Genomic DNA, 25,116 nt, shown 5'->3' on the forward strand with positions numbered 1-25,116 from the left:
CGCAGTGAGCATTTACTATGAGACCCAGCAGATCATGTCTGTCTGTCTGTCTGTGTGTGTGTGTGTGTCACGCTGTAACACCACCCGCCCGCCACCAGAGGGCGCAGCTGTATCACACACACACACACACACACACACACACACACACACACAACTTAACGTAATAAAAAAAAACTTAACTTAAAAAAAATACTTAAAAAGAAAAAACTTAAAAAAAAACTTAACTTAAAAAAGAATCTTAAAAAAAGAACAAAAAAACCCCCTTAAAGTACGTAATTTATTCTAATTGTTGTTATTGCAATTTACGAGCTGCGTTCGCTTCCCGCGTTCGCGCGTCTTACTTGTTAGTAGGTACTAGGCGATAGCTGTGTGCCTAACGGCTGTGGTACAGTATAGTAGCATGTGAGCTACTCACCGAACATTTTTCGGGCTATTAGATATCTAAAATACGTCTAAATGACATCTAAAACAGAGTTTTTGTTTTAGCGTTCTAGGCTTAGCTTATATGTTTATAGTTAAACAACGGCATTTCAACAGCTATAGATGGTCTATAGACGCTTAAAAAGCAGCTACAATATAGACAGTCTATAGAGGCTTAAAAATTGTCTAAGCTAAGCCAGACAAAACTGTTCACTTTTACACCAGTTATAACCCAGCCTATCTAGGCTTAGTGGTTCTAACAGCACGTGTCTCTCTCTCTCTCACACACACACACACACACACACACACACACACACACACACACACACACACACACACACACACACACACAAAAGCAGCCTGCCATCTGCTACACAATCAGATCATAGGTCCCCACTGCCACTCTGTCTGCAGCACTGCCACCCCCTCTTTCTCTGTCACACACATCTACAATAACACACACACACACACACACACACACACACACACACACACAGCCCTCTCCTCTAGTTAGGGCCTGGCCACCACCGGATAATTAGACCTACAGTATAAGATGGAAGTGCAGCTGTCAGGTGTGTGTGTGTGTGTGTGTGTGTGTGTGTGTGTGTGCGTGTGTGCGCGTGTGCGTGCGCGCGTGCGCCTATGCAACTACGTGCGTGAGTGAGTGACTGCGTAAATACAATACACCACTCAGTGCACTTCTCCCTGTTCAGTGGGCCAGCTCCTTCCTCTGAATGAATGTTAATTGAACTTCTCAGTTATCAGCGCCAACAGAGTCAGCTGCCGCCTTTCAGAGAAACAAAAACAAATTGAAACTCTGTTTAACATCTCAAAGCTGACCGGGCCCGGGGGGAATCCCATTTCCATATTTATTTATAAGATTTCGGTTCAGAGGACAGTTAAGTGGTCCAGGCTCTTCAAGTTTGATCATTTTGATAAGCAGAAGATTAGGCAGAGGGTGATAAAGAGGCAAAGGGCCTATTCATGCGGCTTAAGGGGAAAGTGTGGTACTCAGCCAGTTTCATGCTGACACCCCATTTTTCCAGTGATCTCACAAACCACTGCTTAATATACTGTACACTGACGTGTACTGCCTAATAAGTACTCTTCTTACTGAATCCTTCCTCACCATTAGAGCAGGGAAGCCAATAAGTATTATTTGACTTGCCATTGGATCTGAGAGACATTTGATATATATCTTGATTTATGATCTGTTTTTTCTGTTTTTTCTGATTTATAATCTGCAGCTACAGGCCCAAATAATTCATTACTCTGACTTGAGATGAAAAGTAGCCAAAAGGCCTAATACTGTCACATTCATTAGAGCTGGGCGACATGACTAGACGGGGACATAACAGTCACGTCTGTGTAATTTATACTGGTTAATCAGACTAATCGATTTAGATTACGGAATGATTTTGAAAAAATCGATTTGATTTGTTGATAGAGAAATTTAAAATTATATTAAAATTATAATTATATTTTTAACCCTTAGACAGATTACTACTGGAAAACACGTGGAGTTTTGCATTAGTCTTTTCTGCCCTGTACGTGATTTTCCGTAGTTCTCTTTTTTTATTAATACCAATATATTAATTCGGTCCGCACCTCTGTATATAGTATTGAGCATAAATATCAACTACATTTCCCAGAATTCCCGTGTCACGTGACACACGTGTATGCTTTCCTATTGGAAACTGACGCCCAGCCCCCAGTCAACAGGGGGGTTGGTTGACTCCTCCGAGGTGGGCACTGGAGGAAGAGTTTTTCAGCCAGGTTTGCAGTCGCCGCAAAAAAAACAATCTGAAAAATGATCCATCCGTGTCCAGTGGCATTCTCCAGTCCCAGACCGTTGGCCGGGCTGCAACATCCACCCTCGCGGATTACACGTGTGCAATGTTTTTTCTTCTCCCCACCGGAGTTACCACCAAGGCTGATGCCTTCGCTAAAAGGTAATTTTATTGTATTCGAAAATGCCCTAATATGACATGTCTAGTAAGACGATCCCTATATTTGGCCCGAGCCGACCTAGTGCTGATATCAGATAGATGTGGTAGAACCATATATGGATAGATCTAACTGGTTTAGTCATCGTGACATGCATAGTCGGAGAATATATAACAAGGGTCGGTACTATAGGTGATCGACGTAGCTAACAAAAACATCTGATCAAATGAATGTATTGTACTGTGTCTTTGTGGGCCGAATCGTGGCATCGTGGCATACAAATAGATGTTTGTATAATTAGTATCACGATAAAATAATATGGCGACGTTAGAATGACACCACCAATGAGTGATCGCGTGTAATGTAGCTGCCCAGCGTATATCCAGCACCATCACGTCACCACATTCCACTGGCTGTTGGCTAGTAGTAGTTGCTAACAAACACTGCACAAATGGTACTGGCTATTGGCCGGGCCACAAGCCCGGGCAATAGCCAGTACCAATGTTGCTGGATGATTGCGACGCAATGGTGCTGGATATACCCTGGGCAGCTAGCTACATTACCACCGATCACTCATTGGTGTTTCATTCTAACGTTGCCATATTATTTTATCGTGATACTACTTATACAAGCATCTATTTGTATTTGTCATGCCACGACTCGGCCCACAAAGACACTGCACAATAAAATCATTGATCGCCAGCAGCCGGGTAAAACGCCATGTAATAGTAGCGTGCACTGACTACAGCTAAAATGTTTATTTCTTTTTATATATTTAGAACTGGCATCAGATGAGGAGGAGGAGGAGGAGGATGAAGAGTCAAGACTGCGATGGCGTTCTCCGACACTGAACCGGATTCATTCATTCATTCATTTCAGGGGGGGCAGTTTTTGGGTGTTTTTTTTATTTAGCCTACTCACACATAACCTGACTCCGCCAGATGGGGCAGCAGAGAGTACACTGGGTTCCCCCCTCCTGCTCCCATCTGGGAACTCTCAGGCAGACTTGATGCCCGGCCACAAAACGGCCTGGCCAATCAGCAGCAGATAGAAGCGAAGTTGCTCACAAAACGGCCTGGCCAATCAGCAGCAGCTAGTAGAAGCTAGAAGCTGCTGCTAGAAGTTGCTAGAAGCTGCTGCTGATTGGCCAGGCCGTTTTGTGGCCGGGCATCAAGTCTGCCTGAGAGTTCCCAGATGGGAGCAGGAGGGGGGAACACAGTGTACACTCTGCTGCCCCATATGGCGGAGTCAGGTTAACTCACACACACACACCGTCAAGGACTGGGTTTGGGGACATTTGGGAGGAGTAGCTCTGATCCATAGCTCTAAATGCGCATTTAGAGCTATGGATCAGAGCTAGGGGAGGAGTAACTGTTTTGTATGTAGGCCTATTTATTTTCTGTAATATTTATCATTGTATTATGTTAGTAGTCGTAAAAAATAAAAGACGCTTTTACAATGAGTTAGACCTGTCATGACTATTTTGTTCACTATTGTGAGGTTTATTGTATATGACTAAGCAAGTTTCAACTGTGATTTACTCTGTAACGGTAGATGGTAATAACTCAATTTCTTTTTTATAATACAGTATACATTCAAGTCTATATTTTGATACATATCATGGGCACCAAGTCATATCAAAACAATGTCCTTGGATGTGTTTTTTATCAAAACTGTGTTTCTTCATAACAGGTTTTTGAGATACATGCATGAATAGACAAGGTACTGGTAAGACTATGTAAACATGGTATATATCAAAATGTGCGTTAGAATGTCTAATTTTACCCCAAAAAAGAATTGAGTTTATATGATGTTCCAATTTCAGAGCTATGGGGACTTTTAGCTGGATAGGTCAGATTGATCATGACTGACCATGCTATTTATAGATGGCAAAATATCTACAGTGGTACATGTGAGAAACTTTTTATTTTATTTTAATTGAACTAGACAACTCACCCTTTAAAATGAGATATTGCATGGCTATGTATGCCCAGCAGAAAAAAAGTTATTTCGAAAATAAAACTTCAACCGGGCATAACTTTTTTTGGTTGTCCTAGAAACAGAAACAGTGTAAATGCAGGCTCTTTTAAATGGCTTCCAACACAAGAACTAAACATTTTATCAACTCAGTTCATTTTTTTCCTGGAAGCAGACAAGTCAAGCTTTCTCTGAAGGTCTTTCGTTGTCACACATTCACAACAGAGAATTTTCAATAAATCATTCAAAAACGCCATTCTGGCCATAGAGAAGTCTACCTACTATATAGAAATCCTTGAAACGCTCAAAGAGTTAAAAACTGCTTCTCGATTATAAAAAGGTCACATTACTATTAGTCACTCCAGCCCTGCATGTCCTCTCTCATTGAATACACAGACCTCCTCTTTGGCCTTTCTGCTGAAATAACAATACAATGGAACTGATTATTTAGCATGTTTACATTTGTTTTCTTTTCCTGGAGCGTTAACAGTAGTAAATGAGAGGAGAGGATCTAATGGGGAAGAAGGGAGAGAAATAGGAAGGTGGATGATGGGGAGAGAGAGAGTCTTTGGCTGGGTTCCCTACCCCCAGCCTGGTCAGCCAGACTCTCACAGTCATTCTCCTCCTGCCCCCTTCTCCTCCCCTTTAATATTCCCGCTGTGCAGAGCAGCTGACAGCCCCCTCTGCTCTGCCATGTTTACACAGAGAAAATATAACACCCTCAACCTTCTGATTTCACACAGTCAAGGCAATGTCCAGGCAATTTTATTTACAATGTGCTTTTTCTGAAAACATGTTTGTCACATAACGGACAGGAATACAGTGATTTGTAAACCTATATGAGCTAAAGGAATTATATTATAATTTGTGCGTGCGTGCTTGCGTGCTTGCGTGCGTGCGTGCCTGTGGGGTGGGGTGGAGGTTATTGTGTGTGCGTGCGTGCATGTGTGGGGTGGAGGTTATTGTGTATATTTATGAATGTCTGTGTGAGTCTGTATCCTGGGGAATGTTAACTTTTTAAATGTCCAATTTAATAGATGCAGGGAGATGTGTAATGTAACCTTTGAATTGGGCTTGTTGACTTCGGGGGACAGGGAGGGGATGTAGATGGGGACCATATCAAGCTAACATGGCCAGAAAGATCACATCAAATGTGTCTCTCATTCGGGGGAAATGTACATTATAGGCAGGTAATGGACAACAATTGCATAGTCCATGTAGTTGATGGCATCAGCAATTATGCAGCCAATCCCAATTTGTCATTATAGACAAACAATAAAAATGCTGATCTACGAGCTCACAACGCATCGCAACATGGTATATTGTGAGCTTGTAGATTGGCTATTTTTGTTTTTTCTATTTTTAAGTAGGTCGGGAGAGGCTTATTGACGGTATCAGCCGATAACGTTGGAGTCTGTCCCTGTTACAATGCGCTAGACCCCTGGGAGATGGATTTACCGCACGACTTGCCGCAACCAAGCCGTGCTACTTATACGCTGAGTTGGCGGTGCCTGGGATCGAACCAATGACCTTGTGATCTAAAGGCGAGAGCTCTACCGGCTGACCTACCCAGAAAAACTTTAATCAAATAGCAGTCAAATAATGTCAATTGGAAGGCTAGTACTCTCTAAAATGGGGATCAATATCGGACCCATAAATCTGGCATCGTCAGACTCTAGTGGGTATTGGTGTTCGCTGACTGCAGACCTGTTTAATTTGTCAGCAGCATAGTATCCTGTCAGCTTGAGTGTGATTTTGTTGGTCTTTTTTGCAATACTGTACTGTATATGTAGCTATCCAGACATTCAATAGACAGATTCACACACGCATGACAGTCACACGTCATTGTGATAGTACTGTATGTGCTGAAACCTCACAATCACAAGCATGTAGGAGTTGCAAGAATGAAGGTATAGCAACTTCTCACGTTTGGCACACAGAACGACATTTATTACACTGACACTACACTTACACTGACACTAACACAATAAACACACACCCCAAAACCCCTGCCAAATCCCCTTAAAGAAACCATGGGGAATTATGCTTCAAGAGAGTCACTGGTCTTTTTTTTTTTTTTTTTTTTCCCAGACCAAACTAGGATACTAAAATCTACTTCCCAATACAGTACACTTTACTATTATATACATACATTAATCAACTGTACCAATGTAATGGTACAGAAACTATTTGTATAATTTTGAAAGAACTTTATCACCACAAGAAGAGTTTTTCATACAGGTACAAGCAGTGAAATGTTGGTTGGATAATCCGCAGAGACTGTGCTAACACGCTTTTACTGGTGTAATGTACATTCATCAACAGTACCCAATCTGTTCGGGATTGTGTGCATTACTGTAACCTGTGTGTTAATAGCCTATAGGCAATACTACAGTGCCAGTACTTATCCGAGAACTGAATCAATACATTTCTCAGATGTTGTGGAGCAGTTGTGCTTGTGCTTTTATTTTGAAATGCTATCTGGTTCCATTTATCTTTTAACATTAGCAACCAAATTCTGCTTTTGCTGTTAATAGATAGAGAATAAAATTATGATAGTTTGGATCTCTAATAGGCTATGGTAAATGATATTCTTAAACGCCTCCTTTTGACATTATTACTTTATCCCTCTCCAGTGGAAAGTCTTCTAAAGTCCAAAATGGATAAAATACCTAAGATGCTTTTGGCTCCTGTCTCGATCCATTTATGTCGGTGAGTGACGTTATCAGAATGAGAGCCAATTGGTTATCTAGAGGCGAGCTGTATGCAGTGCTGCTCCAGTTAGAGCCACTGAGCAGATAGGGTTGAAGGAGCCATCCCTCAGTTAGAGCCACTGAGCAGATGGGGTTGAAGGAGCCATCCCTCAGTTAGAGCCACTGAGCAGATAGGGTTGAAGGAGCCATCCCTCAGTTAGAGCCACTGAGCAGATAGGGTTGAAGGAGCCATCCCTCAGTTAGAGCCACTGAGCAGATAGGGTTGAAGGAGCCATCCCTCAGTTAGAGCCACTGAGCAGATGGGGTTGAAGGAGCCATCCCTCAGTTAGAGCCACTGAGCAGATGGGGTTGAAGGAGCCATCCCTCAGTTAGAGCCACTGAGCAGATAGGGTTGAAGGAGCCATCCCTCAGTTAGAGCCACTGAGCAGATAGGGTTGAAGGAGCCATCCCTCAGTTAGAGCCACTGAGCAGATGGGGTTGAAGGAGCCATCCCTCAGTTAGAGCCACTGAGCAGATAGGGTTGAAGGAGCCATCCCTCAGTTAGAGCCACTGAGCAGATAGGGTTGAAGGAGCCATCCCTCAGTTAGAGCCACTGAGCAGATGGGGTTGAAGGAGCCATCCCTCAGTTAGAGCCACTGAGCAGATGGGGTTGAAGGAGCCATCCCTCAGTTAGAGCCACTGAGCAGATAGGGTTGAAGGAGCCATCCCTCAGTTAGAGCCACTGAGCAGATAGGGTTGAAGGAGCCATCCCTCAGTTAGAGCCACTGAGCAGATAGGGTTGAAGGAGCCATCCCTCAGTTAGAGCCACTGAGCAGATAGGGTTGAAGGAGCCATCCCTCAGTTAGAGCCACTGAGCAGATAGGGTTGAAGGAGCCATCCCTCAGTTAGAGCCACTGAGCAGATAGGGTTGAAGGAGCCATCCCTCAGCAAAACTCAACAGTCCTTTTCAATACATACAGGAAGCGATGGGAGAGGAAATGGGACTCGTCCTTAATAATTGGTCTTTTTAAGGAGGAAATCAAATTGGGTTATTATGAAAAGCTCAGACATAGCTTCCTTGTCAGCGGTGTTTACATGCCTCATATAGTGAATATGTATACTTAGATGTAGCTTCTGTAATGACTGTAAGATCCAGCAATGTTTTGGAGTGAATGTCTAACTATAACTCTAAACCATTGTGCAATTTGTTTTACCTAGACATTTATGAGATAATACTTCTACTGTATCTTATATAAATTATACAGAGTGAAGCCCAGGAGATGAATTGCCAACAAATATATTGTACATGCGATAGAGATTGGATTTTTCACTAGATGGAAAGGAACTGATTACATACAGTAGAAGCCTTCCTCGTGCAGGACTATTAATGAGATCGTGCCCTCCTTTTAGCTAAGATTGGCTTCCCTCAGTATCTTATAGCACCATGATGCCAAGTCACAGTAAAATCCTGAGTTAAATTGAAATTCCAAATTCACTTCAATTCAACATTTCACTGTGCAGGTGGTTCCAATAATGTTGACATTAGACATTTCAAATGGCTACTGTTTACCCAGAGTAGTGGAAAAGGCCTGCGCTATTTAAGCATGTGGCTTTTTATTTTGCCACTGTCATATTGTCCACTCATATGAACATCACCACACTGCTCTTTCAAGCCAAGAACTGCGCCCCAGGGATCACAGCAAAATGGAATACTAGCTCATGTTCACATGAGACAAAACACATCTGTAATAGACAATGTATCACAATAATGAAGGTCACTTAGACAGATGACTCATAAGTTCAGTTCAGTTGTGCATACAGTACTTATTACTGTACATGCCATTAGAGCACCACACTTGATAAGGCAATCAGCCCTTGCATGATTAAGCTGAAGTAGACAAACAATAAACCACATCACAATGTACAGTTGTACACGCTACCAAAGCGGTTGGAAGCGTCTAAACCTTGGAGCGAGGGCCAGCTGGAAAGAATGGACGTGCGCCAGGGCTGGACAAGCAAAACAAAACAAGTGGTTGAGATCACACAATGGACATCCCCTCCAACACCCGCCCACCACTGCCTGTGGCCTCACACACGTTTTTGGCGGCCACCAGCCTCGTGCCCACCCACATACACTATAGGCCTACAGTACACACACCCACAGTTTGTGGTGGCTGAAAAGGGTCTGGCAGAGAAAGGGGAATTTGTGAGCCATCTGTTGGGGGGTGGCAGAAAGAGAGTGATGCTGACTTCACAGGGTTTGTATTTATTTTAATTTTATTTTTAACACCTACAACAGGGGTATTCAACTAGATTAGGTCGGGGGCCATTATTGTAGAATGATTGTGTGTGGAGGGTCGCACAGCGTGCGCGAGGCGCAAACGAGGGTCAACGAGCACTAGCTGTAAACACACACACGCACACACACACACACACACACACACACACACACACACACACACACTGCAGGAGTCTGTCTAATTTCTCTCCAAAAGCCCTTGAATATGATAGAATATAATTTAGGATTACTGTCATTATGATAATCTAGCACTTTATATATCGCACACATCATACCTGTGACTTTCTCTCTTTTTTTTGGAAATTTATTCCAAGGGCCACTAGGGGCCGCTAGTAGGGGTAGTCCTGACCTACAACGGCGAGGCTCCATGTTTTGTCCTGTATTGATCTCTTGTCTTGAACGTTGTGGTGAATGTCTGTTTCAGCCCAATCTGGCCGACATTGATTTCCCAGTATAAAATTAAGATTTAAAAAAGTGAAATATTTCAGAGAGTAGGGTATTAAAGGACCTATAACATACAATTCAACTTTTTCAATTTCTTTTGTGTTTTTGGGGCTCCCATGTGTTTTCTATCCCCACAAATAACCAATTTTGAACAATCAGGCTTTCATATCATATGGGTGCTTTAATGGAAATTGCTATCAGGAACAGCTCGACTGATTTTGTCCTCATCGTGATGTCATCAATGTCACCCTACTTTGTATAATTCCTCCTCTTCTTCAGTCTTCAGTTCCAAATTTGCATTTCCACTTTGTTTACAATGTCCACCATTGATGATTTTCCAAGCTGGCATGGAATGGAAACAAGCCTGGTTTCATCTAGCATCAGTATTATAATGACTCAAATATTAAATAATCTGCATATCAGCACCCCCACCACCTCAGGACATTGTGGTACTGCAGCTAAAACTGCTTTCAAAGTCCAGAAAGAAATGACGAGGACTGGTTATATCAGAGTGGTGATTGAGGCTCAAACCATTAGAAATAACTTTGAGGGACATAGACAATATGATATTAAATATTAAAAGCAGTTTTAAAATGCATGTTATTTGCACTTTAAACAAATGTGAGAAACATTCATGAATTTACTTCCTTTTGGCCCAGCGGTGTGCAGAATCAGTATCAAACTTAATTGTCATTTGCCATCATGTTACAAAGTAACATGGCTGAATTTCAGAAGGCTCATCAATGCAGGTAAAAGATGGAGAATTAGAGCATAAAGTGTGTAAGAAAGTGGCTAATATGCACACATTTACTGACAGATCAGATCATCAGTCTGTGCATTAAAACACAGTTCAGATCTGTGCGGTGGCAGCACCCCCTCCGCCCTCCCCTCCCTGGTAGAAAACGGCGGAGAAAACTTGAGGGCAATATATTGAGAGCGACGCCCCTCTGCACTGTAGTTCACTCCCACTCCTAGACCAGGAAATGTCTCACGTTCCCCCAGGCTTTCATTATATTATGAGCCGTAGCGAACGGAAATAAAAGCCTGAGTACCGCGAGGCTATCAGTCTAATTACTGCTAATATAGATAGAAACTGTTCAGGAGTATGGTGGTCTTGCTCCTGCCTGGCTGTGGATGCACCATTCCAGCAGTGTGAACCGATCATAGCTGGAGTGGTAAATGTCCCTGAAGATACTTTCAGCCTTAGCCACACATTGTCTCTGGGGAGGGGTAAGATCGCCTCCCATGAAGCACCACTCTCTGTAGTGCCTTGCGTTCAGCAGTGGTACAGTTGCCCAACAAGGCAGTGGTGTTGCTATAGAATGCTCTGAGGATGCAGGGGCTTCTTCAGGCGCCGGAGGCAGTGGAGCCGTTGTTGGGCCACTTGTGTGGTATGTGTGGTCTACTGTACTTGAGGTCCTAAGAAATATAGTCCCAGACAGACTCACAGACAGACAGACCCTCTACTAGAAAGCTCAGACACTAAAGTGGCAAATGTCACTTTGTGTTGATTTAAACATTTTAATTGAGAAGGATATCTGGAAGGTATGCTTCTGGAACCGAATCACTGTGTTTATGTGTAAGAAACGACCGTTATCAATCATTGTAAACAGAATTATTAGTATAGTATTTTTCATCAATACTACAGTAAAAATGACATACAGTCATAACGTAACAAACGTATAACTCAATTTAAGACAGAGTATAATCAACATGCTGTTGTCAGATGGAGCTGTATGCTAATGGCAGCGCAGAACAATGGAAGGGCCATGCACATTTCATGGCTGTTGACCTAAATGGTTGTGTTTAATCCAGACATGGCCCTGAAAGCAAGTCATGCCAGACAATCAGATGGAAGAGGAGGACCCTGTGTTGCATTGCGTCCAAAATGTGCCATATTCTTGTTTTGCATCAGACAAGATTTCATTAGATGACTATTTTCTATGCAATATGCATTTGATGTATTCGCTTGTATTATCCTCGCTTACTGTAAATCGCCCTGGATTAAGAGCATCTGCTAAATGCCTAAATTGTAGTGTCGAAGCTCACATTTTGTAATATTATTTAAAGGGACATTTAAAGGTATATTCAGTGATTTCACTTAATTCAAATATCACTTATTTTTTTGTTTTTTTGTGATAATCCTCCCTACTATAGAGTGTGCTGACCATATCAGGAGTTCCTCCCTGTCCACAGTTAACCCCTGGGGTCAAAAAACCTTAGGTTTCGTTTTTGGCTAGGTTTTTTGGCTTCCGCCAATCATGATCGAGCGGGGGCGGGCCTTGGTGTGCGTGCTGTTGGCCTGTTGCGTGTCCCCCCACTGTGTCACCCAAATCACTGAATGCTCCTTTAACCGCAGGAAGTAACTGCAGTCACTCAATGTTAATAGTATTTGTAGTAGATAACAGTAGCACAGTTTGAAATTTGCACTCTATGACCAGAAAAATAATGTAGTCTGTGTGTTTGACTAGGGTTTGACTGGATTCCTACAATGACTATAATGCTTTGGTGCACTGTCCCAAAGCATTGCACTCCTTGTGGAGAGGGGGAGGGCAGTCTTACTGAGTCCAGGAAGGAAGTGAGACCAATGTCTGAGAAATCAGACATTTTAAATCCTAAAATATCTCAAAACCTCAGGAAAGTGTTTGTTGTTTCCTAAACATCATTAACATATGTTTTTGCAAAGGGGTGAAGTAGATAATAATAAACAAAGTGTCGCTGAGTTGATCCAGTAAACCTTTCAGGGAATGATGTGCTGCTAAAGGTTAATCTCCTGGCAGCATGACAGAACGGCGTGTCCCAGCTAGTGCATTTAGACGCTGGTTCTCGGTTGCTTCAGTGAAATATTGAGGCCAGGAGGCCATCGTTAGGAGCGTGTCATGAGACATGATGCCACAATTTATCAGTGTCGCACACTAAGGCTGTACGCCACACACACACACACACACACACACACACAGCACCCCCCTTTCCCAATGTGCGTGCTAGTCAACACCCCCTGCACTTTCAGACTATACATCCACAGTACACCTTCTCTCTATGCATAGATGGGGATCTGTTCCACTAATTTAAACTACCCATAGTTTAAGCTATGAAACCTCAGGGCTCGAGAGTCTATTGTTGGATCCACTGAAGCATCTCAGCATGAGTCCATTATTGTATGGCAGAGCCATGTGTGTCTTTATTTTCATTGTGTTCATTCATGCTTTAGGGCTGAGAGACACATTTCATCATCTGATGCTACAGCCACTCCTGTATCGTACTTGGAACCATACACTTGTGTCACCCTTTTAGTATTTTACAGTAGGTCGTACCGTCTAAATAGTTATTGAAATGTCTGTCCATGTATCTGTAGTTCATGTATCTCGAGAACAGTCCGTTTGACCGTCGCAGACCACATGAGGGAGTGCCGCCCCCAGCGTTGAGTCGGTCAGATAGAGCAGGGTTTCTCAACCAAATACTTTGGCCTTGTCTCCCCAAAAATGTATCTTAAAAAAAGAAAGAAAATTAAGTAATTCACCAAGTTTGAACTGTTTTGGCTGGCTAACTCTACATCCAATACAAAATACATTTAGGCCCACAGTTCACCCCTCACTATGAACAGATTTAAAAATATAATAAATACTATTTTCTGTCTAAGGAGTCTTCCTTAATATCTTATGCAGCGAGCAAGTCTTTTTCTGCCAGTTTTCCTTCGTTTTCGAGACCACCGCACCTGCAGTCAACCCTGAGTTTTCTCTGGCCTACAGTACCACGCACAAATGCGTTTGTTTTGTTGTTGAGAAATAAAGTCAAGGGAAATTGAACATTTAATCAAAGATGGTTTAGCACTCGGCAGGTTTTTCCTCTCACAGTGGACACAGTTGTGCAACATGTGTCATGGACTCACCAAGCACAGACTGGTGTGATGTGGGAAGTGGTCACCAGACTGACTGTCACTGAGGTGCCCCAGACAGACCCAACAGGCGTTGCCGGGTACAAATCACCTGTGGCCGGTTACAAATCACCCGTGGCTCCCGATATGCGTTGCCGGTTACAAATCACCCGTGGCTCCCGATATGCGTTGCCGGTTACAAATCACCCGTGGCTCCCGATATGCGTTGCCGGTTACAAATCACCCGTGCTGCGGGTTACAAATCACCCGTGCTGCGGGTTACAAATCACCCATGGCATCCGCGTGCGGTTAGGGTTAGTTTAGTGTTTTAGTGTTGGACTAATGACTGTCGGACTCTTGGTATGTCGGAACACATGCCTGCACCCCTCATTTAGAATCATGTCTGTTTTAGATTTGACATGAAAGACATCAGTGATCCTCATGAGGATGAAATGTGGCTCATGAAATATGGATCGTATTCATCAGTATCATATTGTGTAGCCCTGAGCATTTATCTTTCGGCCTGTCACATTTAATAATTGAAGAGCCCTATGTTTTCGTTTTGTGTGGAATACACACAATCTCCCTGAATTGCATTTGGCTTAGTGTCCAACTCACACAATAGCAGATAATGACTAATACAGCTAATGTTAAGGGTACAACGCCCCAATGATAGGCTTATATTCACCCTTGATAGTTGTTGTGACCCTGCCTTGTTTTACGTGTCAATCTAATCCAAAGGAATTAAGTGTGTGTGTGTGTGTGTGTGTGTGTGTGTGTGTGTGTGTGTGTGTGTGTGTGTGTGTGTGTGTGTGTGTGTGTGTGTGTGTGTGTGTGTGTGTGTGTGTGTGTGTGTGTGTGTGTGTGTGTGTGTGTGTGTGTGTGTGTGTGTGTGTGAAATCACAGAGGTTATGAGAATTACGTATGTACTGTATCTGACTGTTATGGATAACTGTAATTATCCTGCAATTCGTACAGATTCATACATACAGTATTAAAATGTATGCATGGAATATTTGAGGGGTGAGGTGAGGTGACTGTGTAATGAATGCATGACCGACTATGCAGTTTATGGGCAAGGGCACGCTCACTGTACTGTTCATAAATGATGTCCTTTTTTCCGTCTTTCTCTTCATACCATTCCTTCATCCACTCACTCTCTCTCACACTGTTCTTATCCATCTGTCTCTACTTTTCTTTTATTTCCTTCTTTTTTGAGTGGTGCTAGCCACTCCTATGAACAGCTCATAGGAGTGGCTAGGTTTGTCCCTATGTCTGTCCTACCCTGTGTCTGAGTATGGAAATTGCGTTGGTTGACCACCAAGTGTCGCATGCGGCCTCTGGCAGCCTCAGAGTTCAACAATTAATCAACACCTGCTAACGCGAGCTGCCTCTATCATGAAAATTACATCTTGTCAGGGTTAATGGAGAGCAATTGGCGAGTTTCGACCAAAGTGGGCCTCGTACACTTAGTTTAATGGCACAAAAAATTACTTAAATTACTCTTATGCCTTATTTTTTAAGGCGAGTTACAGTATGTCCTTGGTTGACAAAGTTGTTGCTTTTACAGACTGGCTCCTCTATCCTCACAGATACAGTCATTACAATGGGCAAGGTAAGCCATGGTGCAATACACTGCAGTATGCTGCAACCTGTGGTACAGTGCCTTCCAGTATACCGTGATACAAGGCACACAATTTATTAGGTTGTAGTAATTCTAGAAAATATTTGGAAATAGTTTTTGCTAGTAACATTTGGTGCAGTGATCATGCATTGATGTGGTTGTTGGACATTGTTTTCATGGTTGAAATGTCGGCTCACTTTCTTATCCAAGAATCAAGAACCCTCTGAATAATCACAGAAACATCTCATGATGTCAGTGCTTGTTTTGAGATTCCAGTAATCTGTCCTTTGATTATTGGCTCAGTTGCCTTCATTAACGTCAGTTATATGTGAATTCAAAGCTCAATGGTTTGCGAAGACCTACTATATGACATCTCACATGTTCTTTGAGTCAATATATGAGCACACATTATTTTTGTTTATTCTTTATTTTTTAACACAGTTATTCACTTGAGTGAGCAAGTACTCTTTTACTGCTCACTCAAGTGAATATATTTATATTTTCTTCACAGTAAGACTAAATTTTTTCTTGAGACCTGGCCAAGAATAACAGTATCAAAGATGTAAAACAAGAGTCAAATGATCAATAAACCACAATCAAGCAAGTACATGGAATAACACACTTGTGTGTGCGTGCACATACACACGCACGCACGCACGCACGCACGCGAGCACACACACACACACACACACACACACACACACACACACACACACACACACACACACACACACACACACACACACACACACACACACACACACACACACACACACACACACAGACACACAGACATACACACAGACATACACACACACGATTAAGCCTTTGCCCCATATTCTGCCTGTTGCTAGGCTCAGCAAGCCATACAGAACCAGGGGGAAAACGGGGAGTGGGAGAGACAAGGCAGTGAGAGGAAGAAACGGGTCAGAGGAATGAAGGAGAGGAGAGAGAAGTGAGATGAGTTAGAGGTCAAACTGCAGTGAGAAGATGCCACAGCATTTCCTGTCAACCCTCTCCAGCTGAGACAGACACAACCAGCTACAGACCTGGACACCTAAAAAGGGTTCTGATTGGTCCAGACAGACATAATCCGTTGTGACAGTACTGGATACATTATGCTGTTCGTTGCTTTGCCTTGTCAGCAGTCGGCGGGCGATGCAGTATTTGTGGAGGGTGTCTGTGTCAGAAAACATACTGTATCCCATGTTTCTGTGTGTACCTGTTATGTTCAAACACTTTCCTCACCACAGTGGACTTGTTTGCACACTTCACTCCCTCTAGTCTCAGCCTCCAGGCAGCCATCACAGACGGGGGGGTGTGGGTGTGGGTGTGGGTGTGTGCGTGTGCGTGTGTGTGTGTGTGTGTGTGTGTGTGTGGGGGGGGGGGGGGTTGATAGTGTGGGGGGAGCTTTCACGCATGCACACTTGCTTTTTTTTTGCTGTCTTTTGCGGTTATTTGCCTTTTTTGGCCTATTCGCGGCTGCCTACTAAAAATCATACTACGCGCTGCATGAAAAGAGGAGTTAACAGGCAATTATGTGCACTAGATTTGCCCGTAAACCTCAAGTTTAGCGGGCTTATACAGTAATATACGGTAATATATACAGGTACAATTCGGGAGTTTACCGGAGTTTGTTGGAAAGTTTAACGGGAGTTTCCTGTAATATACACATTCGTTTTCCATGCTTTTTGCGCAGCTGGTCATCATTGTGTGATAATGCATATACAGTATGTAGGGGAAACACTGTTATGAGTCTGTGTCAGGGTTCCCTTGCATTCTGGTTTAGTGAGTGCCAGTAGTTGGATGTTTTGAACAGACCTGCCCATTGAAACCTGTAATGGTCGTCTGTACGATTAATCTGTATGATTGGTTCACACAAAATGTCCTGGAAATTGATCTTCTGGAAAAGAGTGGGAACACTTATTGTGTCCATTGTGCGCCCACTTGTAAAACTTGATATTCAAGGGTTTTGTGTAATTGTCCAGCACGTTTTTCCTCACAACAGGCCTAAGTTTCCAGCAGTGAGGGGGTGGTCCAAATGTGTCCTGGGGTGAGGGCAAGCTAATTTGACTCTCATTGTGTTTGAACATGCACACAGATTGAGTGGCAAATAAATTTGATGTGATGTGTGTTCCAACATGTGCCAAGACTTGTTAGGCACAGCCGCAGAGATGCTGAGCTGTGTCGATTTGTAGTTGTCAAGCGAGTGTCATTTTGATATATATTTGGAGATGAGTGTTTGTTTCGGCTGTGACTCAAGCTCCCATCTGTCTGCTGATGTCACCACGGCTGATGGAAGACACTGCTGTCCTCAGCAGTCACACATTGTCCACAGACACCTACACACAGCCCAATCTATGCACACACACTGAACTGAAACCACACGCACGTCGCACGTAGACACACAGAGCCCAATACACTGTTTCTCATACAGAGTTCAATACAAACTTAGTTACTGTAGTACACACAATCTCACACAGAGCTCCACACATATACTCACAGAAGTTGCATAATTATGTAAATATTGCATATTACTTGGCTTCATCAAGTTATTGAGTTATTGTAAATGCTGCCTGTGAAATACATTTTGCAAGACAATAGGGCTTTAAATGTAGTTAAAATGAACAAAATCGTATACACTACCCTGTCCTGAAGGACTGTTGCTATGGTGACTGTAACAACTGTTCACATGCAGTATGGAGCTGCCAGCTGCTAGGATCTATAGTGTGAGACCAACTAAAGAATTTGGTATCTATTCTAGATATGTCACTGCCCTACCCTAACCACATGCTAACTTTGGTTGATTTAATAGATCTTTGAAAGGACCAACAAAACTGTCCCTCTTTCTAGATGTATTTCTATTTATTATGCAAGGACATCTGAAGTGAACCTCACAACAATTCACCTATAGTATTCACACACCACATGTACACACCACACATACTGTACACCACACACTGTATGTACACACTTCTCCAAGTTCTCCATCTGATATTGATTCGCCTTGTTTCCAAGTCAACCAAAAAGCCCTGCATCTGAAGCTGTGTCTCTCAAACGAGATGGGAAGTGAAATATGCAGGCTCTCAAATACACTGCTCATAAAACCCAGAGTGCTATTCTGCACCATTTGCTTTTGTTAATTGATGAGAATACTATGGATACTATATTGTGACCTCATTACAAATGGATGATGTCTGTATGTATTATTGATAGATCAGTGGTGTTTGGTGTACTTCCTGTCATAACAGTGGATCTGCTGGGCATGCAGAGTGATAGTACTGTGTCTAGCCAGACGCTGGTTTAGACCTGGTACTCCCAGTACAGTTGGGATCCAGAACCGGAGGACCGGATCCAACATTGAGGAACCAGATTCGGTTCCATCATATTTCAAACCGTTTCCGGAACCGTTTTATCACACTGTTAGAGCTGGTATGTGGACTTCAAATCTGCTATACAATTACAATACGAGTCGGGTGTTTTTCAAACTTTTTAATTCCAAGGACTAGCATAAATCTGAGAATGCACAAATGGAAGCTGGTTCCATTTGAACACACTCAGAGTTACAGACCGGTAAATGATCTAAAAAATTATACCAGCACAAATTATGAAATTACGGCACAATTCAGCACCAATGCAGCACTAAAGAATGACACAATTTTTATAAATTTTCATCATATGGGAAATCATGGGGTGCCAACTTCACAGACCTCTGTTCAACGGCAGCTAGAATGGCACCTCTTGTTGCTCAACCAGTTCAACACACATACAGTAGACATACTGTAGACCTCACCTAGTCCCAACTCTCCACATCATGGGTTTTAACCCAGCATGAGACCAACATTATGCAACATACACGTAGGTCTGTTTGGACAGTGTACTGTACGATGTCAATTACAGCAGAAACAAGTGTTGAAGACCCCAGCATGCCTGCTGCTGGCAACCAGTACTTTGTGGTAATGACCTGTGACCTCAGCTTGTACTGTGTTATCACTACAGTACATAGTACTATCCCCCAGCTTCCCCTGCTCAGTGCTCATCTCTTCTTTTACTGTACAAGATAGTATATTCTCCTCTCTCTCTCCTGCCTCCTTGTTTCCTTTCCTGTCATCGTCCCCCTCTCGTCTATTGTCTTTTGAAGCTTTGGCTCCTACTCTTTGGATGCAAGTGTCTCCATCTTAAATGCTCACTTGCCCATGCAGGATCACTAGCCGTGTGTACACTCGCACACACACACACACACACGCACGCACACACGCACACACGAAAGATAGCAGAGTCTTCTGGTGACACAGACAGACAAACTCAACCCCCAGTCTCCTCTACAGGTTCCATCTGCCCACCAGCCTTCAACCATCCTAAACGCCTCCTCACTCCTACTATACTGTGTGCTTATGCGCGTGCGAGATAATGAAGGGATCTACATCCCTTTCTGTCTTGCTGCTCATCCACCTCCAGTTCAGTACCCTTTTAATACTATAGAGGGGGCTCGGGGATGGGGGGGGGGGCGGGGGCAGGTTGTTCATTCAGCAGCCTGACAGCCTGTGGGTAAAGGCTGTTGGTCAGTCTGTTGGTTCTGGACCGGATGGATCAATATCTTCTACCAGAGGGCAGACGTTGGAAAAGATGGTGTGCTGGGTGGAACTGGTCCTGTAGGATGTTATTTGTACGGCAGGTGAAGACTGTGGAGATCCCTGGGAGACTGGTCCCAATGATCCTCCCTGCAGCCTTGACCACTCTGTGGATAGCCTCCTTGTCTGCCCTGGTGCAGCTGGTAAACCACACCAGTAGCCCATAGGTGAGCACACTCTCTACTGCACAGTGGTAGAAGTTAATCAACAGAGCTTGTGGAAGTCCTGCCCATTTAAGTTTCCCTAAAAAGAAAAGGCGTTGCTGTGCCTTCCCCACGGCAGAGGTGATGTTGGTCCTCCAGGACAGGTCGTCGGCCACAGTCAAGCCCAGCAACTTGAAGTTTGAAACCCTCTCCACCTCCTCATTTCCGATGAAGAGTGGGGAGTGGCTGAGATGTCCGGACCTGCGGAAATCAATGATAATTTCCTTTGTTTTTTATGTATTTAGAGCTAAGTTGTGATTGCCGCACCATGCCACCAAACCCTCGACCTCCCTCCTGTATAAGGTCTCATCGTTTCCTGTGATGAGGTGTGTGGTGGGGGGGGGGGGATGGAATGACAGACAAATTGCCTCTGCCTCAGCTGAAACATTATTTTAGTAGTTTCTTACCGGGTGTCTAGAAAGGGTCTTTTACAGTCAGAACCCAGAAGAAGTTTGTGCTGAAACGTTGTTTTCTGCCTGAGTCTATTAAATTAAAAGTTACCTAAGGGCTATTCCTCAGGATGTTTTGAGGTTCCATACGATCACACTAATCTCTGTCACATACAGCCTCAGTCCATAAGAGCAGACTGGCTTTAAATTGCTAGTTTCAGTGCACCTTGTGCACGTGGTGAAGCAATTACTATACAGCATGGGAGACCACACACACACACACACACACACACACACACACACACACACACACTGACAGACAGACACTCTTGCATGTGTTTAGAAAAATTACTATTTTCTCTATAGTTGTATACTAGAATTTTTGAATGGATGCAATTGCGGTAGGCTACTGTGTATTTATGTAAAAAGTAGCCACGAAAAAAAAAACCTGACTCCCTCGAGGCCTTGCCGTTGCGCGCCTCGCACCAAGTTTAAAGTCGAGTTAATCATCACATAAAATGTGGTGATGGCAGCCCTAGAAGCAAATCGCATAGAACACATACTCTCCTGTCCTCCTTCTCTGCTGTTCTGAACCCTTCCTATCTCCTTTCATCTCTCTGCAGATCAGCAGTCTTCAGGACTTTTTCGGGGATGATGATGTGTTCATAGCATGCGGACCGGAGAAGCACCGCTACGCCCAGGACGACTTTGTGTTGGATCACAGTGGTAAGGCCTCCACAGCCTTTCTGACTGGTAGGCCTGCTTACAACTAACTCTACATACACGCTCTACATGCACGCCCCTTATCTGTGTGTTGTGTGTGTTGTGTGTGTGTGTGTGTGTGTGTGTGTGTGTGTGTGTGTGTGCACGCGCACTTATGGGAGAGTCTGAACAAAGTGAACATGGTTGTGTGTGTGATGTGCATGTTATGTGAGCACGAGTGTGTGTTCTGCACATGCAGTCTTCCTCTCAGAAGCTGAACGCAGGAAGAGGTGTAATAGCATTATTATTTTTCCCCAGCTGCTACCTACTGTAACTTGGTGCAATCAACTTCAGTGTATTCTATGTACAACAGATCAGTATGTTCAACTTCACAGTATATTCTATCATGTACTGTACAACATATTAGGTACGTAGATGCGGTCCAAGCATAATGGTGCCCAAAAGGGATTGGAGGGGCTAGCATTTCCCTTTGCCCTGGTTCTTGACAGTTTGTTCATGTACCTGATTGTTCATGGAAAGAAGCTTTTTGGCAGTCTATTGCCAGTGGCTTTGAGACTGCGTAGCTGTTTTTCATATGGCAGCATCTTAAACAGTTCATGGTTGGAAGAGAGATTGGATCCTTCATGATTCCACAAGCTTTGCTGACGCAGCGATCGTCGTACAGAACTTGGATACTAATGGACTATTTGGATACTCTACTGTTATTTCTGTTTACAGCATTATTTCAGTCGTGAATGAAACAGAAATATACATTATACAGTAGATAAAATGTAACACATAGTTGAAATTTCCCCATAAGGAGAAACGCACGCGTGCACATTCCTGCATTCAGGAGGGGAAAGTGGGTTGTACGGCTGTTGTGTAAATCACATTCCATTCCTGGGTGTTGTTTCCGCTAGTGTGATTATGTTTGTGTACAGTATTGTGTGTGCGTGCGTGCGTGCGTGCGTGCGTGCGTGCGTGCGTGCGTGCGTGCGTGCGTGCGTGCGTGCGTGCGTGCGTGAAGGGGTGTCAGTGCTGCGGACAGAGTGGCAGTGGGGACCTATGATCTGATTGTGTAGTGGTGGTGGGGGGGGGGGTCCATCCAAATGTTTGTGTGTGTTGGTGCATGTGGGCAGAAAGTATGAGGTGCATCAATTATCCCGCCAGTCTTGTGTGTATGACTTTCAGAGATGAACCTTGCAGGCAGGATGTGTCGTCCTTAAAGCGGCAGGGCCATTCATTGTTGCACAGCACCTCGCTATGCGGTATTTCTAACCTAGCTTATCTGAGCTGGGACTCTACACTTCCCATCTCCTAAATCTCACGGGGAGAAACAAGGGTAAAATAGGCTAATTTTAGCACCAAATACCAAACTAGTTCCCAATCCTTGACATGCTGGGATTTCCTTTGTTGGTTTGATGGGACATGGGTGTGTATTGTAACAAATACATACATGGGCCGTTAGCGGATGACACTAATGAAAGTAAAGTATAAAAAGTGTTTAATTTCTAGGTTGAGTGTCGAGTGTGTTCTGAGGTTGTTTGGTTCACTCATCGTCCTACTTCTGCTCCCATGCTCCACTTTTAGGAACTAGGTCTTCTAACTGTAGTATCTTTTTGAAGATACTAGGCTTCTAGTTTGTGTCTCTAGGATACACTCCAAGGACAACATAGGTTTTTAATACATGGCTTTAATATAGGTTGAATACGCCTTTCTTTTTTTTTATAAAGTATATTTATTGGTTTTAACAAACTTAAAGACAACAAACAGACATTACACAACAAAAACATAATAACAAAAAAGAAAAGAAAGAAAAGAAAAACAGCTCAGGCACAACACCATTATAAATTGAATACGCCTTTCTGATTGGTCAATCATTGCATTCTGCAGTCTGTTTTTCTAGATAACAGACCACTGCTCTGCCTCTGTTCACGTTGTGATGGAAGCAGAGTTTATATTGCTATGCACACAGTTATAACCAAAGAATATTTTTTCTTTTCTTTTTTTTGCGTAAGCAATGAATTCTTTTTAAATCAATAAACTATTTTCTTGTTATACTTTGTCAAAATATTGTTTTCTTTAGCAATACACAAACAAAATGGAAGAGGCTCACACACTGACAGATAAAGGATTAAACTATTGGGATGCAAAAGCATAGTAAGTAAATGTAAAATGCAAAAAGGTGCAGAAGTGAAAGTTTCAAGCTTGTGATCTGCAAATTTCTTGCGCGCAACTATAAAGCCACCTAGACCTTTCAGCCAGAGCTCATCATGAGGAACAACAACATGCTTTTTCTTTTTGGAAATGTTATATTTAAAATTTTAAGTCCAGACATTTATCTTTCTGGATTGGTATTTAATAGACCGGACCAGACATTTGATGCAATACAGTTGTGCAAGCCAAGTGAATGAAAATCCATGATCCACGACACAATCGTACTAAAGCAGTGTTCTAACTTCTAATGAGAGCTTCAGACTCTGGATGGCTCAGAAAAAAAGCTTGGTTTACTGCTATTAATACGTACATCATGTGGGCATCATGTGAGGATTATGCAGTGTATACAGTACTTATACTGTATCTGTCTGTATGTAAATTAAATAAATGACCGTAACGGCTAGCTTGCCAGAGAAAACAGGGGTGTGTGTGTGTGTGTGTGTGTGTGTGTGTGTGTGTGTGTGTGTGTGTGTGTGTGTGTGTGTGTGTGTGTGTGTGTGTGTGTGTGTGTGTGTGTGTGTGTGTGTGTGTGTGTGTGTGTGTGTGTGTGTGTGTGTGTGTGTGTGTGTGTGTGTGTGTGTGTGTGTGTGTGTGTGTGTGTGTGTGTGTGTGTGTGTGTGTGTGTGTGTGTGTGTGTTTAAGTTTAACACTAGCCTGTCAGGATCCCTGACAGTTCCACCACTAGCCTCATCACAACATCTGCTCCTGCTGAACGCAGCTCTGCTCAGTGCCATTAAAATGACTCTGGTGCCAGGTGTGCACTGAATGCTATTACGAAAAGCTTATGAATTTTTCATAGCTTTATGGTGTGCATGCATGTTGTACTCATAAAGAGAAAATAAAGTACAGTCCCACTTGAAGTGGGACTCTACTATATTATATCCTACTATATGTTTTGTTAGATTTATGTATGGATTTATGGATAGATAACGTGAGATGATTCTGGGACATAACATGACAACACCCAGATTCCAGAAAATGTATCTATTCACAAGGTTTTTCTTTAATCTTCTATTTTGATGTACTCATCTCAAACATCTCTCCTCTGTGGTCTTCATGTTGACTATAACTCACAGTTTTGAGTACAACATTCAGAAATCCATATCTGGCATTACTGTATGTATACTGCAGAAAACTGTACTTGCCAGGAATAATGATCCCATAATAGTGTTGCCTTAAAGACAACACCTTACTGCCTGCGTCTCACTGCCTGACTGCACAACGCTGAATGCTGACTGTATTTATAGTGATATGTACTCTCTTTGTAAGTGAGAGATGCTGTTGTGCCATGTCTGTTTATCTGTACTTAATGCCATCGCAACAGATTCCTGTGCACTTGTTACATGGGATAAATAGAAGTCTTACTCGTGTCATGTTGTGTTTGTGTGTCCTCAGAGTGCAGAGTGTTGAAGTCGGCCTACAGCAGCCGCTCTGCCACTCCAACCAGAGCCACAGGCAACAAGAGCCCGGCGTCCACGAGACGTAGCAAGTCCCCAGGAGCAGGTACAGTATAGATCAGTGATTTACAACCCTTTTCATATGAAGGCTCATTATTTATTCTGAATTTCAGCCACGGACCACCATATTTGATGACATTTAGCCTCTTAGACCCAAAACTATCCCGGCTCCTCCTGTCTACATGTCGAAGTGTCCTTGGGCAAGACTCTGAACCCTACATTGCCTCCAATGAGTCGGT

The 25,116-nt window shown here is 43.2% G+C and overlaps 1 protein-coding gene across 4 annotated transcripts in view; it reads left to right on the forward strand.

Moving 5' to 3' along the window:
• Positions 1–25,116, forward strand: part of dclk2a (doublecortin-like kinase 2a) — a 65,937-nt gene that overhangs the window by 15,712 nt on the left and 25,109 nt on the right. For 3 of the 4 annotated variants that reach the window (XM_079500047.1, XM_079500048.1, XM_079500049.1), the window contains exons 3-4: positions 21,125–21,254; positions 24,816–24,923. In XM_079500047.1, the coding sequence (XP_079356173.1) occupies positions 21,125–21,254; positions 24,816–24,923 (238 nt within the window). The remainder of the gene's footprint in view (positions 1–21,124; positions 21,255–24,815; positions 24,924–25,116) is intronic. The other variant, XM_079500050.1, reaches the window with a different exon arrangement.

This window comes from Electrona antarctica (assembly GCF_951216825.1).
Source record: "Electrona antarctica genome assembly, chromosome: 4".
Taxonomy (NCBI): Eukaryota; Metazoa; Chordata; class Actinopteri; order Myctophiformes; family Myctophidae; genus Electrona; species Electrona antarctica.